An 18683-nucleotide genomic window follows, 5' to 3' on the forward strand; every position below is an offset into this window, starting at 1 on the left:
TTTCTAATGAGCCCAAAACATTGAAGATCTGATAACCCTATCGAATGTTATGAGCACTTTAGTGTCATTTGTACATATTTTACAGGCCGGATCTCAAATATGTTGATGAAAAAGTTGTCCGGATCTATCCGGAGATCTGGCTCCCGGGATTTTGTTGATTTGAAACTCTCGGGAAAAATGAACAGATATATTTTTTTACTGCCTTAAGGCTTAAAAAACTTTAAAGTATTATAACTATTAAAAGTGAACAATTTTCATGAAACAGCCCCGTAGGTGTTGTTCTAATATTACGTCCAGTGATTTTTGGGATTTTAGACCCCATACTCCATGTAGATATGTTGTAAGAAGTAAAATTTAGATAAAATTTGTAGGTTTGACATTCTTACTACAGAAACAAATATGTACATAATTGTGAGGAAGGCACCAACCAACATCGGTGGATTAAGTAACGTTTTTTACATAAATCCGCCTGGAAGAATCCAAAAACTTAAGTTTTGGTCCAATATTGATAGTGCATATTTATCTATGGACAAAAACCTATCGTTTGAAGATAATACACACCTGATCGAAACAGTTTTTGTATTGATTCCAAGCGATTTTAGAAAAATTGTTCAAAAAAGTGACTTTTTTCAGTTAATCGACTAGGGGGTGCGAGAAAGTATTTTATTATTTTTTCTTGTCTAAGAAAAAATTGTTCCTAACATCATAATCTATCATTTAAGAAGTAAGCACTTGAAATTCCTCGACATGACCTCAAAATGGGACAGGCTAGTAGCCAGTTTTTTGCAGTCTTGGAAACGACGGTTAAGAATATTTACTAGCTGAGAAGTCTGACCACGAAACTGTTGCAGATGTGGCGTGGATAACCAATAAAGATCCTTGTTAACGTGTATTGACCCTTTATTGAAACAAGCGCGCAATACAAGGAAGTTCTGCAGCGGCTGATCGCTTTATCTAGATCAGATCGAGCTGGGGAAAAAATGAGCTACGGGACGGGCACCAGCACTTGGAAGGGCATTTCAGTTCTTTGATTTTGTGAGCCAGCACCGCATAAGCTGGTTGCCATAAGGGATGAACAAGCAAGAGTAAACAAATCGTCGCTTGTGTGCTATCTTGTGACATATATATATATATTTAGAAGCATTTGTGTCGTTGCTCATTAGGGTCATTGGGTGAATACTGAACACTCGTCCCAAATGCGACGTATAAACGCGGTAAACAATGACAACATTTGAGTGGATAAAAGCCACCGGCTTATTTTCGCAGTAATTTCGAGTTTTTGATTCAGAAGGATTCAAAAACTCGAAATTACTGCGATTAATGACGAGTTCCTCATCAAGGTATGATCAACCAATTAGGGTTATAATTTGGAACAATAGAGGAATTCTAGCGCCAATGATTGCTAAAGCATCATAGGTACTCTTTTTTACATCTGATTGAAACAACTACCTACTTCTCTAGTTTCCACAAATATTTCCATTTTATTAGTTTCTAGTTTTTACATTATAATAAATAAATAAATAAATTATGTCAGTGACTGACAAATAAATAAATAAATTACTATCAACCTAGACAACATTCATTCTTCACGAAATAAATTACGTAACCTGAAGTTTGCTTCTCAACGCGGACCACAATTCCACCATCAAGATCATTCTCTCAACACTCTTCCCTAAATTCTAACACTGTATACCAACCACCTGATATACCCACGATTTATTAAACTTTATTTTGTTCACTATACCTTCCAACTAGACTGACTAACATTAACTTGTGTATGTGTGTGTGTGTTGAACAGCAAAGACCTATGGTTAGAACTAGTAATGCTTAGCTTGTGTAGCTCTACTGAAAACATTTTTTAGTTTGACTTATGCGTTAGGTTGTGTTTAGTTGTCTCCTACGTATATCCCGTCTTGGCTAGTTATTTACACTTACGAGTCGTGGTTTCTTCTAAGGTCTGGTTAAGGTTAGTTTCCTGCGCAAGTTGTGATCCAAAAATCCGTTCCATGTCCTTGTTTCGTATCGATTGTGAATGAAATGCTAGGCTAAGTTTTTATTCCCACTGAAATTGCAAGACCTTCCTGAAGTAGTTCAGCACTTCACCTCTTAACTAAGTCACTGTTTTAAGTGTTTTTCTGCGTTTTGCACTGAGGTAATCCACACTTTTGTTGAGCAACCGTTTTCATCTCCGTTTGACAGCCCTTCAGCCTTTTTTACTTCTTCTTCTTGTCAATGTTGATTGTACAGAGCGAGTAAACCTGCCGACAGTCCCGCTGGTCCTGGCCATCCCGGGCGGCCTGCACGTACCGGTAGAACCGAATCACCGCAGCGTTTGTCGCCGTTGGCTTCTGCAGCTCCGTTGCGTCCCTACGGTGAGAAATGGAAGGAAAAAGAGCGTTAGCGTTTTTTTGGGTTGCCTACCGACAGGCGTTTGATTTTGTTCAGGTTATCGTTTTATGCTTTCCTGCAGCATAAGTCGAAAGGAAAATTAATGGTGGTGGTTTTGTGGCGGCGGCTCGAGTTCCGTTCCAGCTCGCCGCGTGTTCCGTGGCCAATTAGCCATGATTGATAGTTTCATTAGGGGACAAGAGGTGACTTCAATGAAGTGAGATGTCGGTATTTTGCGGGACAAATTAGTACCTTCCCCGGCTTTGTCGATGGAATGTGTTATAATTTATGGTCATGAGGTGACTGACTGTCGACTATTTTCAATGAAAGTAAAGGTCTGCAATGCGTTTTCTTGATTGTTTCACCTACATTGTGTTTGAAGACCAATTTCTCTTCTTCTTCATTGAGTAGAAATGAAAAGAAGAACAGACCCAATAATAACCATCATTCATTAGCCAACTAATCTTCCGAATGCTTGTTAATGATTTCATAACATTTCACCTGATGATGGGAAATCGGCAAATTTTACAGTAATTAAAACACCACATCCGAAAACAAACTGCATCATCGCTATTACGCAAAAATTTCAGCAAAAGAACTAGATCACTCGGTCGGCCTTAGATCAATCATTCAATTTGCTAACTGCCGGCACCGCAATAACCGAATTCTTTCAAAACCCCGATATTTTCGGTCCGTTCTTTATCGATTCATCTCTTCTCTGACTCTCTTTCAATTTCTCAATCCTTGCATCAAATAGCTCACTCTCCTAAACTATTTTTCCGGAGAGGTTTCTCCTATCTTAAAAATTTTGCTCATTAGAGTTAAAGTGAGAGCCTAAGCAAGTTAAGCCGGCAGATGTAGCAGCTTAGCGGGCAAATGAAGCAAACCTTCCCCCCCTAAAGTTTTTAAGTAGACCCTCAGGCGGTTCAACAGAAAGCGAAATGATGCACACTTTTTTAGGATAGGATAAGTTTGAAGAGATTGTTCAATGATGACTTACTTAAAAGAGAAAAAAAATTACACCAATACTTTTTGAAAATCGAAGGGGCAAAAAATTATCAACATTTCAAATTTATTTGAAACATTTTGAGATATTAAACAAAGCAAAACATAAAAAATAATATAAGAAACATGTATTTTGATTCATCCTAATTTGATTAAATTTTTATTACTTTTAAAGCCGATGCAAATATTTTTGACACATTTCACTTGTATGATATCAAAACGATTACAAAATTTAAATGTGAATGAAATTGAGTTTCCTAGAACTGATATGATTTAAAATTATTTTTTGTATTTTTAAATGTTTTTTTTTGGTGCCTTCAGTATGCCCAAAGAAGCCATTTTGCATCATTAGATTGTCCATATAAATTTCCATACAATTTTGGTAGCTGTCCATACAAAGATAATGCATGAAAATTTTAAAATCTGTATCTTTTGAGTGAAAAAAATGATACAAGGTAAAAAAAAATTGTGATTTTTAATTGAACTTTTGTTACGAAAAATTAATTTGTCAAAAAATAAACACTTTTTTTTATTATTTTTTGATATGTTTAAGGGACATTAAATGCCAACTTTTAGGAAAATCCAAGTTGGGTAAAAAATCTTTGACCGAGTTAGAAATGTTTACATCAATACTGATTTCTTTAAAAAAATCAAAATATTGGTCGCAAAAATTTTTAAACTTCATTTTACGATGTAAAATCAAATTTGCAATCAAAAAATACTTGAGTGAAATTTTAGATAACTTTTTTGAAAATCGTCGCTGTTTTTAATTTTTTATTATTATTGCACATATATGCCCACTTTTGAAAAACTTATTTTTGAAAAGCTCTATATTCTCTATATTTTTATTTTTGAACTTTGTTGATACGACCCTTAGTTGCTGAGATATTGCCGTGCAAAGATTTAAAAATAGAAAAATTGATTTTTTCTAAGTCTCACCCAATCAACCCACCATTTTCTACCGTCGATATCTCAGTAACTAATGGTCCGATTTGCAATGTTAAAATATGAAACGATATTTTCGAAAACAATATTTTCGAAAACAATATTTTCGAAAACAATATTTTCGAAATTTTTAAATCAAAACTAACATTTCAAAAGGGCGGAATATTGAATGTTTTTGTCTGCCTGTGTGGATCAATCGGACCGCGCACTGGACTCACAATCCGGAGGTCGCCGGTTCGAATCCCGGGGCGGACGCAAAAATTCTTAGTGTAAATATAGGTATTCGGTGCCCTCTCCCCGTGCCCATACCTTCACACTTAGGAGACCCAGGAGGCGCAGTCTTGTCGCAAAAAAACGATACACGCCTGTGGGTCCGTTGACGAAACCGCAAGGTTTAAGAGGGCCACATTATAAGGTGTTACGTCGATTCCATTCCATTGAATGTTTGGTTCTTTTGAAATGTTAATCTTGATTTTAAAACTGTTAGGGTATTTAAGTGTTAGTAATCAAAATCTTTTCTATGTTACAATGTGAAGCTCGTGTAAAATTTTTTCAACCCCTTGAAACAATATTTAATGTTATTTTTAAATTGGAACTTACATTTCAAAATTATTAAAAAAATATAATTTGGCTTTTTTGAAATCTAAATCATGATTTCAGAAATCTCAAAATATTTTTTTTCAGAAAATTGAGAAAATTTCACACATGTTTCTCTTTTTATAAACCTAAAAACTGATCAATAGGTTCCAATTGGTTTCCAAGATATTTTGAAAAACTCATTTATGGTCATCTTCGTTCTTTATTTCAGCAACCTACACCCAAAGTTAAAGAACGAGAGGATAGTCCTCACGAAAAGAAACGTGAGGAAAGTGCTATTTTGCGAGAGAGTCCTCTCGCGTGTTCATTCGTGCGTTTGAACAATTCATCCTATTGAGTAGCTTATATGGACAAATGACCGCCACTTAGTCACCGAATCATGGTGGCCCATATGGCAAAGGCACGGTTCAATATACCGAAGGTCTTGGGTTTGAGTCTCGGTACCGCTACTTTTTTTTGATAGATGAACTTTTTTTGAAGATGAACCCATGAGTAAAGTACTCTCGGTAATTTCGGGATTTATCCTCTCAGTCCGCACACAGCACCATTTCACATACCGAATCGTGCTCTTTATCCTCTCGTATGCCGATGCCCAGTTCTGGGTGTAAGGTTAGATCAACAAAGTCCAAATATGCAAATTTGTATCTATGTTTTTCAAATAATTTTCAGCAAATATGGATAAGAACGGACACTATTTATAAAAATTTTATAAAATGGTTGTATAATTTAACCAAAACAGTGGATTTAACTTCAAAAATTGTGCACTTTATCAACATTAAAGAAGAATTTTTCGGTTTAAAACTCAATTTTAGTATTTTAAATATTTTTTTTATTTTTGTTGTGACAATGTTGAAACATAAACTCAAGCTCAAAAGTTTTTTATTTAAGCATATCAAAAAATGAAAAAAAAAGAAGTCAGATTTGTGAGTGGAGGCTCTGGTTGTCACGATGACAGCTGAGAAAGTCCGATTTTAGTGTCATATAGTGTTTGATGGTATAGTTCAAATAAAGCGATCGATTTTCTCGTTTGTTGTGTAGTTGATACACACCGTTCTTAATGGAATACCCAATTCGAGTGGTAGAAATGACAGTTCTCTCATAAGAAATACATTGTAGAAAAAAACAAAAATTGCTTTAATGGAAAAGCTCCATTGCGATAGCAAGATATAAATTACACTGACCAACAAAATTTCTGCGCAGACTCAACTCGAGGGGAAGCATGAGGTAAGGCTATAATCCTGCTCTTAATATGAAATTTGTATAAACACGTCGTAGACCCACCTTCATGTATACATATCGACTCAGAATCGAAAACTGAACAAATGTCTGTGTGTATGTGTGTGTGTATGTATGTATGTGACCAACAAACTTGCTCATGTTTCTCAGCACTGGCTGAACCGATTTGACCCGAACTTGTTGCATTCAACTTGGTTTAGGGTCCCATATATCGAGTTTTATACAGATTGAAGTTTCGATAAGTAGTTCAAAAGTTATGTATAAAAATGTGTTTTCACATATATTCGGATCTCACGTAAATGTATGTAAACTATGTCCGGGTCCACCATCCGACCCATCGTTAGTTAGGTTATCAAAACATTTCCAACGAATCCAAAACACTGAAGATCTGGCTACCCTGTCTCGAGATATGGCCACTTAAGTAATATTGATGTACTTTTTGGAAGCCGGATCTCACTTAAATGTATGTAAACTATGTCCGGATTTACCATTCAACCCATCGTTGGTTAGGTTATCAGAAGACCTTTCCAACGAGTCCAAAACATTGATGATCTGGCAACCCTGTCTCGAGACATGGCCACTTAAGTGACATTTATGTACTTTTTATTCCGGATCTAAAAAATAGATGAAATTTTTGTACAATTCCATCATATTAGCCATTGTTGGTAATAAGTGAGGAAGGCTCCAACCACATAGGTGGATTAAGTTAGTTTTTCTCCAAAGTGTTATGGAGAATTAGTGCGGTTCGGTTCTCCTACATATTGCATGCAAATTTTTGGGTTGTATGCAAGAGCGACGAACCGCCCTAACTCTCCATACAAACTTTGGAGAAAAACCATTCGGCCCAGGCAAACTATTTTTGAAAAATTCAAAATGCACGTGATTCTGGGGACCCCATACTTTATGCTTCCCCTCGAGTTAAACCTGCGCAGTAATTTTTTGTAGGTCAGTGTTATCATTCAACTCTACCAGTCTTTTTCCGTGAAATTATCTCCTATGCACATATGAAACACAATAGCTTATAGGACCTTTTTGAATAAAAAACTCTAGAAATATTGTTTCAGCGCGATTCTTAAAGTCTTTCAGATAAGACGATAAACTGATCAGAACTACATTTCATATACACTCAACCCCCGGTGGTTGGTCACTTTTTCGTTTGACACTTTTTCAGTTTGTACCCCGTTGGTTGGTCAAAGTCAAACTAAAAAGTGACGAACTGTCACTTTTTACACGGTGCTTACGCACACTATCAAAACAAAAGTTTGGTAGTGTGTGTGAACTCCGTGTACAAGGGGTGTCAAACTAAAAAGTGACCCCGTTCGTTTGACAACAGTTGGTGTCAAACCATCGGGGTTTGAGTGTACAAACACGGTAAAAAAAAAAATTGAAAATGGTGTCAATGAATTTGAGAACCACGAAGAAATATATTCTCGTTTATAATGCAAATGCACTAGTTCTGTGAAGTTCATAAGGTGGGGTATAGGAATGGTACGTTCGTTTGAACAGCCAGTGCGGCACTGAGTGCGGAACTAGCCCTCAAACGAACGTACCAGAAGATGGCGTTACATCATGTTGCCGCCTGGTTTTTGTTAGTGCAAAAGTAGAAAAGTATGGAGTTATCGTTCAAAAATAGACGGCGTCCTATCTCACACAGCAAAATGAAGTCGATAAAGTAGTCAGTTTCGTTGGAGGAAAAGTGGAAAACGTGGTCTAAAAATGAACAAAGTGCCTTCCTTAACTCATATTTACAAAAAAATTACGGGAGACGAGATAGCTTGATCACGAAGAAATGACTGTTCGAGCCTGTTTCATTTCAAAAACTAACTTAATCCACCTGTGTGGTTGATGCCTTCCTCACTTTTTACCAACAATGGGTAATATGAGTGGTTTGGACACATTTTTCAGCTATTTTTTTAGGTCCAGAAAAATAAGTACACAGATATAACTTAAGTTGTCATAACTCGAGACAGGGTTGCCAGATTTTCTATTATGTGGACTCGTTGGAAAGGTCTCTTGATTACCTAACCAACGATGGAACGGATGATGGATCCGGACATCGTTTACATACATTTAAGTGAGATCCGGCTTCAAAAAAGCACATAAATATCACTTAAGTGGTCATAACTCGAGACAGGGTTGCCAGATCTTCAATGTTGTGGACTCGTTGGAAAGGTCTCTTGATTATCTAACCAATGGTGGGTCGGATGATGGATCCGGACATCGTTTACATGTATTTAAGTGAGATCCGGCTTCAAAAAAGCACATAAATATCACTTAAGTGGTCATAACTTGAGACAGGGTTGCCAGATCTTCGATGTTGTGGACTCGTTGGAAAGGTCTCTTGATTATCTAAATAACGATGGGTCGGATGATGGATCCGGACATCGTTTACATGCATTTAAGTTAGACCCGGCTTCAAAAAAGTACATAAATATCACTTAAGTGGTCATAACTCGAGACAGGGTTGCCAGATCTTCAATGTTGTGGACTCGTTCGAAAGGTCTCTTGATTATCTAACCAATGGTGGGTCGGATGATGGATCCGGACATCGTTTACATGTATTTAAGTGAGATCCGGCTTCAAAAAAGTACATAAATATCACTTAAGTGGTCATAACTTGAGACAGGGTTGCCAGATCTTCGATGTTAAGGACTCGTTGGAAAGGTCTCTTGATTACCTAACCAACGATGGGTCGGATGATGGATCTGGACATCGTTTACATACATTTAAGTGAGATCCGGCTTAAAAAAAGTACATAAATATCACTTAAGTGGTCATAACTCGAGACAGGGTTGCCAGATCTTCAATGTTAAGGGCTCGTTGGAAAGGTCTCTTGATTACCTAACCAACGATAGGTCGGATGATGGATCTGGACATCGTTTACATACATTTAAGTGAGATCTGGCTTTAAAAAAGTACATAAATATCACTTAAGTGGTCATAACTCGAGACAGGGTTGCCAGATCTTCGATGTTGTGGACTCGTTGGAAAGGTCTCTTGATTACCTTACCAACGATGGGTCGGATGATGGATCTGGACATCGTTTACATGCATTTAAGTTAGACCCGGCTTCAAAAAAGTACATAAATATCACTTAAGTGGTCATAACTCGAGACAGGGTTGCCAGATCATCAATGTTGTGGACTCGTTGGAAAGGTCTCTCGATTACCTAACCAACGATGGGTCGGATGATGGATCCGGACATCGTTTACATGCATATAATTGAGATCCGGATATATGTGAAAACACATTTTTATACATAACTTTTGAACTACTTATCGAAACTTCAAACAATTCAATAGCGATGTATGGGACCCTAAACCAAGTCGAATGCAACTGGTTCGATCAAAATCGGTTCAGCCAATGCTGAGAAAACTTGGCAAGATTTTTGAACACATACATACATACACACACACACACATACACACACACAGACATTTGTTCAGTTTTCGATTCTGAGTCGATATGTATATATGAAGGTGGGTCTTCGAGCTTTTAATAAAAAGTTCATTTTTAGAGCAGGATTATAGCCTTACCTCAGTGAGGAAGGCAAAACGAAAGATGACCGAGCCACGTAGCCTAGTGGTAACGCTTTCGCCTCGTAAGCGGTAGATCGTGGTTCAAACGCCGGCTCGGACACCATCACAACTGGTGATCGATTCCCTTCTGGATTCGGTTGCTTCATAAAGAGAAGGTAGTGTATCATTACAAGCTGGACCTCATGTTAACATCAAGCTAAGAAATAGCCACGGAATCTGCATTGCCCATTACTTTTCTAGGGACACATAGGAAAAAAAAAATTTAGTGTGCTAAATAGAATGAATGTTCATAACTGCTTCTGAAACTGTTTTGCTCAGATATCTGCAAATGACATAATCTGATTATGTATTTCTAGATGAACAATCACGCAACCAGCTAATAAATCAGAGCAAAATTGCCACGCTTGTCATCGGAGCGTCATCCGCAAACCGGCAATAAGATGTTATAAAATCGCAATCTTCCCGCCCACCAGCCGGGTAGAATCCGTCGGATAATTACCGCGTAACCTGACAATAACGGCGGCTTTTCCCCGCGCTAATTGCTGTAATATTATGCCATAGTGCATTCGCTGCACGGTTTTATGTCACACCGTGCGATCTCACGCATGATCACCACCAGCACCCCCAACCACAACAACAGTAACAGTTTTGGTTGAAGTCGGGTACCATTATCTTAAGCCGGTAAGGTGCAGAGCAAAAAGCGAAAGCACAACACTATGAACTCATACCGCGTGAAAGTGTGATCTTTGCCAAGTTCAATGGCTGGCATCATCAGTCATGCAAAGCCGGGGCGTTTGGAGCTCACATATTTATTGCTCGGAGCTCAGTGCAGTACCTAATGATGGCATGCCGGCTAAGGTTCAGTCAAAACCCCCCTTTCAGTGATCTATGAAGGAGGGGGCACCCCCTGTGCTGATCTAATACAATTACGGGCGTATAAACAAAACAGCAAAGCGTTCGTGAAGACTGCTGATCATCATCATCAGCAGTGATTATGGTGTTGGGGGTGGCAATGTAATGGCATGGATCAGTCCGTGGTCATGATCAGGTTCGTTTCGTTCATGCATGGCTAGGAACTTGGGAGAACTTTTTCTAACCTCCAAAAATAAACCTCATCTCAGCTTTCAAGATAAAACTTTTGGCAAAGATTCGTGAACTCTTAATTCCCTTGCGTAACAACCTCCCAAAATTGTTCAATGCCAATCCGTTCGGGGTGTAATCTCCAATTATTCCTTCCATCATTTCGCAAACAACGCTTTGAAGTGACCTTCAATCCCCTTGGAAATTTCGCGTGCAACACGTGCGCGCAATCACACCAGACCCCGCTACCGTTCGTTGCCCTCGTTTGGGGTCTTAATTTGATGACAGGCGTCGCGTCATTATCATCATTATCATCCGGGGGTCCGTACACCTCGGACACCGGTACACCACAATCTTAAATTTTCGTTATTTTTTTCATGGCCAAAATTGCTTCCAACAACGCCGGCAAGTGAGCCAGCAAATTTTTATAGCAAAATGCGCTCACGTGTGCGCCGATAATTATGGTGGAACTGACCAGAAGAAAGTCGTGCGTGGAGTTGGCCAAAACGTCCAAAAAGTGCCAAATCCAGGCAAATGTACAGATTCGAGACGTGTCACCACAAAAAAGTGATGTCTTATTTCCGGTGTCGTGTGCGATTTTGATGAAATTCGCGCAAATGAAACTGTGCCATAAAAACTGCCCCGTCCAATTAAGATATCCTCGCACGATAGAGATTGTTTCTTCGGCGGCAGGCAACGAACTTTCACTGGTTAAAAACTTACTTTTGAAAAAAATAAACAATTTCGTTTGATGAACTAATTATACAAACGAGCACCTTTTGCTGGGGTGCGTTTACGGAGTTGGACGAACTTTGGAGGCAGAGTGCTGAAGCGAAATGCCCAACATTTGCATAGTTTGAACATAAAACACATTTTTCCTGACCAGTGGCTACTGTGCACGGGGTGCGGCGAATCGATTGCGTTCAGTTAGTAAGAGGTGCAACAACATCGATTTGGATGGATGTGTTTTCGCTTTGCGCACAGTGACAATGAACTTAATTGGTGGTTTGTGGGTTTGATGCATTAACAATATCAGTTTTTGTTGGTTTACAAATCAATTTGAAGCCAAATTTACGATATTCTCAACACATTTTCAAAATTATAGAACAATTCTCCCAAGAATGAGCCATTCTGTTGGTAATAATCAGACTTAGTGATTTTTCACGCTCGAAAATTAAAAATTTCACGCAAATTTTGCGGAGCATGGAAAATGTCAACATAACTCTGAAATTCTCATGTTTAAATCACAGAAACTACTTTTTATGCTTCATTATATATTATTTAAAAAAAACTAAAAACAATTTCAATAAATTTGAACCTGACACAAAAAAAATCATCATTTTTTTTTCAAAAAGATACCACCTGGTTTATGGATGGGCTCTATATATATTTTGATACAAAACATTAGGGCATGCGTATTCTCATTTATTGAACTGCTTTTTAATATTCCACTAATAAAGTTAGAAAGTTTTTGCTGATTTGCTTCATTTGAATTTCATATCAAAGCAAGATATAACAATCTTGTCCAGCCAAAATGAGTTAAATAATTTGTATTTTTTGCAACATTTAGCACATTAAAAATAATTTTAAAGGTTTTCATCTCCCTATTAAAAATTTCAATTTCAAATAAATAGGCAAAAATAATTTATTTGTAACGAAATGGAAATTTTTATTCAAAATGAAAACAAAACAAAAAAATAGTATTGTTTTTAACTTTCGCGGGAATCATCCACCCAAATAATCAAATATCGTTAAAATCAAGCAGGACTCAGAAAAATCTGAAATGTTTTTAACAGTTGATTTCAAAGTTTAGAAAAATCCTTCATTTTAATTTGAATAAAACAAAGCTTGATTCTTTTAATTTCTTATAAAACTATACCTTTCAAATAAAACAGCAGTAAATATCTATTACAGCGAATAAAAATGTTACTAAACTTAGTTAGTTTCTAAAAAACTGAAAAAACTGAAAAATTTGAACAATTATTAAAATGGTTCTTATCAAGCTTTTCAGTTGAAATCTAATAAAATTTACTTAAATAGTCTGTATCGATGAATTATTTATGATGTTGCTATTTAAAAAAAATGATTTGAGAAAATTGATAAATTTCACGAATTTCACAAAATCGTCAAAAATCACTAACCCTTTGTTAGTTATTATACAAGGGTATACAAGGGGGCTTGATTCTACAGAATATCAAAAGATTATTTTTATTCCTATTTGAGTTTGATAAATTATTTTGAGAAAAATCGTTACAGTTTCACACAAACAAACAAATTTCACGGGATTTCACGGGAAAGGCCAAATTTCACGGATTTCTCGCTGTCCACGAAATCGAGAAATTTCACTAACCCTAGTAATAATTTTTGAGACTCTGTGTGTAACAATATCTCTGACTAAGAAGTCATAAAGCATCATTAGTTCAGCAGTACAAGTACAAGTTTTGCAAATCGAATTCTTACACAAAAAATGGGTTGCGCAAAATAAAAAAAAAATACATTCTAGTTTCTTGATAAATACTATATGCAAATAAGCATCTTTTTAGGTGTGGCACAAGTTGGTCAAAGTTAATTTGGTCAAGTTAATTTAGTCAATTTTTCGGAAAAAACATGATTTTTCTGTAAACATTGAAAAAGATCGAATTAAATATGTTAACTTAATTTTTAAAATTGAAATCAAATTTGCATTCGAAAGGACCTTACCTAACCTTAACCTTCAATGCAATGCACCGTTTTCGAGTAATATCCACTAAAAAGTGTCATTTGTTGATAATGTGATTTTTGTTCCTGAAAAAGTTATCATCAATCATTTCCTGATACTTTCTTAGGGACCATCCATAAACCACGTGGACATTTTTTTGGGAATCTGTTACCCCCCCCCCCCCTTCGTGGACAATTGTCCATACAAAAAAATCTTTTTTGTATGGATCGTGGACAATCGCCATACCCCCCAAAGTGTCCAGGTGGTTTATGGATGGTCCCTTAGCAATATTTCCTGTTTGCATATGAATCACACAAAAATCACAAATCAGTTCTCAAAAATACTTCAAAAAGATTTATTTGTAAAGAAATCTCGATTTTTTTCTTGCGGTTTGTCGATCATGATCATTTTCATTAACACTCAAACGCTCGGGTAGTCATTTGACCTCTATTTTTTTTCTTAGAAATCCCATAACTTTTGATAGAATTGACCAATTTGGATGCTTTCGGTTGCAAAAGATCCAGATTTGTCTATATTTTGAACTGCCAGATGGGGGACAAATGTGGTCCATTTTTACCGGAGATATTCCGGATTCTGTTGGGGTACCTCGGCCCTCCTATATGGGTATTTGGCCAATATAATAAAAAAATTTCAACAGAAAAATTTCGGAAATGATGCAAAACTACAAGGCATCATCCTTAAACATCATCCTGCAAAAATAATTGACATGGTTAAGTCCTACGGGGCAGCGGAGCCGGTTCCAGTTGGGCAACAATTGACCTCAGCTCAGTGAACCGTTTCCGGATAGAACCTGTTCCGGTGCCCGAAGGTCTTCAGCATGTCATGTATTTATGCAGGATGATGTTTTAGGATGACTCCTTGAAGTTTTGCATCATTTCCGGTTTTATTCTGTTGAAAAGTTTTTATTATATTGGCCAAATATCCATTTAGGAGGGCCGAGGTACCAGAATCCGGAATATCTCCGGTAAAAACGGACCACATTTGTCCTCCGTCTGGCAGTTGAAAATATAGACAAATCTGGATCTTTTGCACCCGGAAGCATCCAAATTGGTCAATTCTATCAAAAGTTATGAAATTTTTAAGAAAAAAAATAGGGGTCAACTGACTACCCGAGCGTTTGAGTGTTAATATGTATCATTTTGCTGTCATTTAATCTCAGCTGCAATTTAAAAAAACTTTTTGAATATGTTTTGATGAGTTTTTGATTTAGTTTTTTAGAACATTGATGTGGTTTTATGTTGAAACTAGAACAATTAAAAGTATTTTTCCCATTAAAAAAACTCTAGCTTGTTTTTTTGGCAAACAATTATTTCATTAAAAAATAAAAACGAAAAATTATATCATTTACGTAAAATTGAATTTTGTCAAACTTTCAAATATTTTTTTACATATATTTATTATTGTTGTACTCTTTCTATCATTAATAAATACGTTTTTTTATGAAAAAAATAATTATTTCTATTTTTTCCGTTCGCATCATTTTCTAATTCTTTCTTCTCAAAATTTTTTTTTCAAATAATTAAGGTTGATTCAGACAAATTTAAAAAAAAAATAAAGAAATCATTTTATTTCGCGATAACAAGTCTAAAATTTTCATAATTTTATTGAAAACATCAATTTTTAATCAAATATTAAATCCAAAATTATGTTATTTATACATTTTCCCCAAATAAATATGTTTAAAATAAAGGATAGGGAATGAAGGTTTTGCAAATCAGTCAAGGGGGGGGGGGGGAGGCAACGTAAAAGGTTGAGAACCACTGATTTAGTTCTTGAAACTGTTACTTTCATTGAACTTTGAAGTTTTTAAAAAATATATTTTAAGACTGTGTGCAAAACTCAAAAATATATAATGGATTTTTTTTGTAATTCCCAGTTATAGTAATTTTTCGGTATTTTTTCACTTTTTTTCTAATTTTTGAGCAATAAATCTCTCTATTATGTATGAGCATTGTTAATCCACCCCTTGGTTGCTAAGATATGGCCTTGGAAAGTAGTTTTTATAAACGATGTTTGGGGAACTTTGGAACCTAAGAAAAATTATCTCATCCGTCTAAAAAATATCGGAAGGCTTAAAACTTGTTTCATAAAGTCAGAAGTAATATACAAAAAATAATAAAATATACTATTTTAATTCAAGTTATTTCTTAAGTTTATCGTTTATTGTTTATTAACTTATCTAATCATTTTTTGTAGGAGCAATACAGATATTTTGTAGGATGCCTGATTAGGTGACAATATCATCAATACAAAATTTTGTTATTTAAATGGTCGGATTTTTAGTTAAAATAACATGGCCCAATAACAGAAAAAAGATTCTCAGAATGTGTGCAATCTAAGTTTATTGTAAGAAAAAAATGATAAACAAAAAATAAATATCTCGCGAAAAAACCCTGTTATTATAACAACGCTTTCGAAATGTTGAGGAGATATCACTGATATTTTTTTTTAGTTCAGGAAAAAAACTGAAAAAAATCTTTCTGCGGGTTGAAAGTACTTTTGACAACAATATTTGGGAATTCTTTACGAAATCGGTTAATTTCGACCATATTTTTATGTTTTTGTTTAAACTTTGTGGGATCCCTGATTTTTTTAAATAGCAAGTTTTGGAAAAAATCGAAATTTCATGCATGATTTTTTGAACTCATTATTAGTTAAATTTTAACTATACAATAATATACAAAAATTGAAATTTCAAGCCATAATCGCAACATTTGAGCGTAAAAAGTTTTTTAAATGCATTTTACACTAGTTCAGTTGTTTTGCAATCATTTGTTTTCAAAAAACGTAAGATTTAAGGATAACAAAAATTATACCGAAAAAAAACTTTATGCGGTACTGTATAACGAAAATTTTCTTACATTCATAAGTTTATTTAATAAACCAAAACTTGCTGACCATGATTATAAATTCAGGGGAATGTATTTTAAGTTGATTTCAGCTGATTGCACTTGAATTTCCATTATAACTTCAAAGTATTTTGAAAAAAATATTTGTTTCGCCCCCTGATTTTTTGGGCCGATTTTTAAGGGGGAGGTGTTTTAGACTAAAAAAAATTTTGATCATGCTTCTCAATGGCAATGAGCCATTTGCATATAAAAAAAACTTCAAAATCAATGAATATTTTTATTTTTGAAAATTGAGTTTTTCTGAAAATAAAAGTTAATTTGAAAAATCGGCTTGATTTTCACTTTTCTGATTAGTCCTCATCAATACCTACAACTTTCGAAAAGACATAAGATCAGATGATGAGTAAATTTCTTCAAATGTCACAGATTTTCGAATACTAACGTACCAAAATTGTATGGAGTCTTGTATGGGTGAACCAATGACATAAAATGGCTTCTTTGGTCATAGGACCCCACAAATTCTGAACCAAAACAAAAAATATATATAAATTCTATTTCCGGTTTTGGCTGAGAATTGCTCATAGCTTGTAAGAGTTGTTTAGGTTATCTATCATTCAAGCCTTTGAACGCAGCGTTCATATATGATTTTAACCACCCTAAAGTTCGCAGCCTAATGATCATATGATTTAATCTAACGTGTGAGATCTGCCTTGCTTGTATGTAGCTTAAAAGTTCATTTATCAAACCATTTCTCATGCTGTCACAAAAGTATTTCTCTGCAAAACCCATAACCATCCCATCAAACACGTAATAACCATAGAGGTTACGAAAGAGATGCACCCGATTTGCATAGAATCATTGTCTGCATTGCACACCAAACCAGCAAATTCCCACCAGTATGAAACAATTGAGTCTAATTACCTGCTCAGTTCCGCCGACACGTAGTTGCTGTGGGGGCTGTACTTGATAGGGGACTTGTACATCGCGCACACCAGCCGCTCCCGGCAGTTCTCTTCGACGATGCCGAGCGAGTTGAACACCTTGTCGAGCCGGGCCAGAATCGGGCTGTAAAACGGATCCACGGGCCGGGGCGTTACACCCTCCTGGGCGTAGGCCTGCTGGTTCACGATCTGCTGCTGCTTCGCGATCAGCTTCTGCTCCTGAGCTATCCTGTACGCTTCCTGCCGCTGGGCCTCACGCACCTGGGTGGGGAATTGGGAAACAGAAGGAAAGTTTAGAAAAAAACTTCTTTCAATTAGCTTCCTAAGATTGATTAGCTTTGCTGCACTTTAGTCGGTAAAATTTAACCTTAGATTTATCAACGTGAATCCCATAGGACGGTTCAAAACTCAACTCAACCGATCAATCTTCAATCGCAACCCTTCTAATTTGTAAGCATTTGCCAGTCGCTCAATTTTCTCAAGTTAACGCAGTCCCAGTCCCAAGTCACATTAGCTAATTTTTGTTGATGGTCGAAATTAACCTGTTGCCACTTTGGAAGTCGACGGCGGCGCCTCAGGCTATTCATAACAACAAACTACATCGTGAGAGCTGCGCACAACCTGATCGCACTCACTCCACTTGAGCACGGATCCATGAAGGAAGACGAGCCCTGTACCCATGTCCAAAGATGAATGGAGATGTCTGGGGGCCGACGACGACGACAGACTGTCTTCGGGGTGGAGTTTCGCTTTCTTCACGTTGGCGGCTTGACGTTGGCTAGTTTGGACTTGTACGTGCTCATCACTATGAGGAAGGAAGGAAAGTGTGTCATATCGTTATTGGATTTTGATCACGAATGCGAGCTTCTCTATTTTTGTTGTTTTGACTCGACTCAACTCAACGAGCAGGCATTAAAAGTTTGTTGAACCAACACCAACCGGCGAGGTTGACAAAAGGTTAATTTTCATAATTCAATAGAGAGCTGATTGGGAGAAACTCCCCTCCGATATCGTCGATTGATTAGACCTGAAACAATGAATATGATTTTTTCCGAAGTTTTCCGTAAGGCACAACAAGCCGTGATCGCAAGTGCATTCTGGGCTAAATTGAGTCGAAGCACGCAGCCCTTTTTGACCTGTATGGATCTTAAAAACTTGATTCTGCGGTATTCAACAAAATCCGTAAAAATTTGGTGCAACGTTGACACTTGTCATGTTAAATGAAGTTCCAGCCTACAGTTGCGACAATTGGATAAAAGGATTTTTAATGAAAGGCAATTTAAAATATTTTTAAAAGTATTTGTCACAGCCCTTCAAAATTAAATATCAAAACTGTATCGAAAATATCAATGATTAATGCTTAAACAAATTCAATGTATTGTCT

The 18683-nt window shown here is 36.3% G+C and overlaps 1 protein-coding gene across 2 annotated transcripts in view; it reads right to left on the reverse strand.

The window, feature by feature from the left end:
• Positions 1-1458: 1458 nt before the first annotated feature.
• LOC6042437 overlaps positions 1459-18683 on the reverse strand; it is a 117322-nt gene continuing 100097 nt past the window's right edge. For both annotated transcript variants that reach the window (XM_038259061.1, XM_038259057.1), the window contains 2 exons: positions 17280-17560; positions 1459-2367 (listed from right to left, as the gene is read on the reverse strand). In XM_038259061.1, coding sequence (XP_038114989.1) covers positions 2214-2367; positions 17280-17560 — 435 coding nt within the window. In that variant the 3' untranslated portion in view covers positions 1459-2213. The remainder of the gene's footprint in view (positions 2368-17279; positions 17561-18683) is intronic.

Source organism: Culex quinquefasciatus, chromosome 1, assembly GCF_015732765.1.
Source record: "Culex quinquefasciatus strain JHB chromosome 1, VPISU_Cqui_1.0_pri_paternal, whole genome shotgun sequence".
In the NCBI taxonomy this organism is placed as follows: Eukaryota; Metazoa; Arthropoda; class Insecta; order Diptera; family Culicidae; genus Culex; species Culex quinquefasciatus.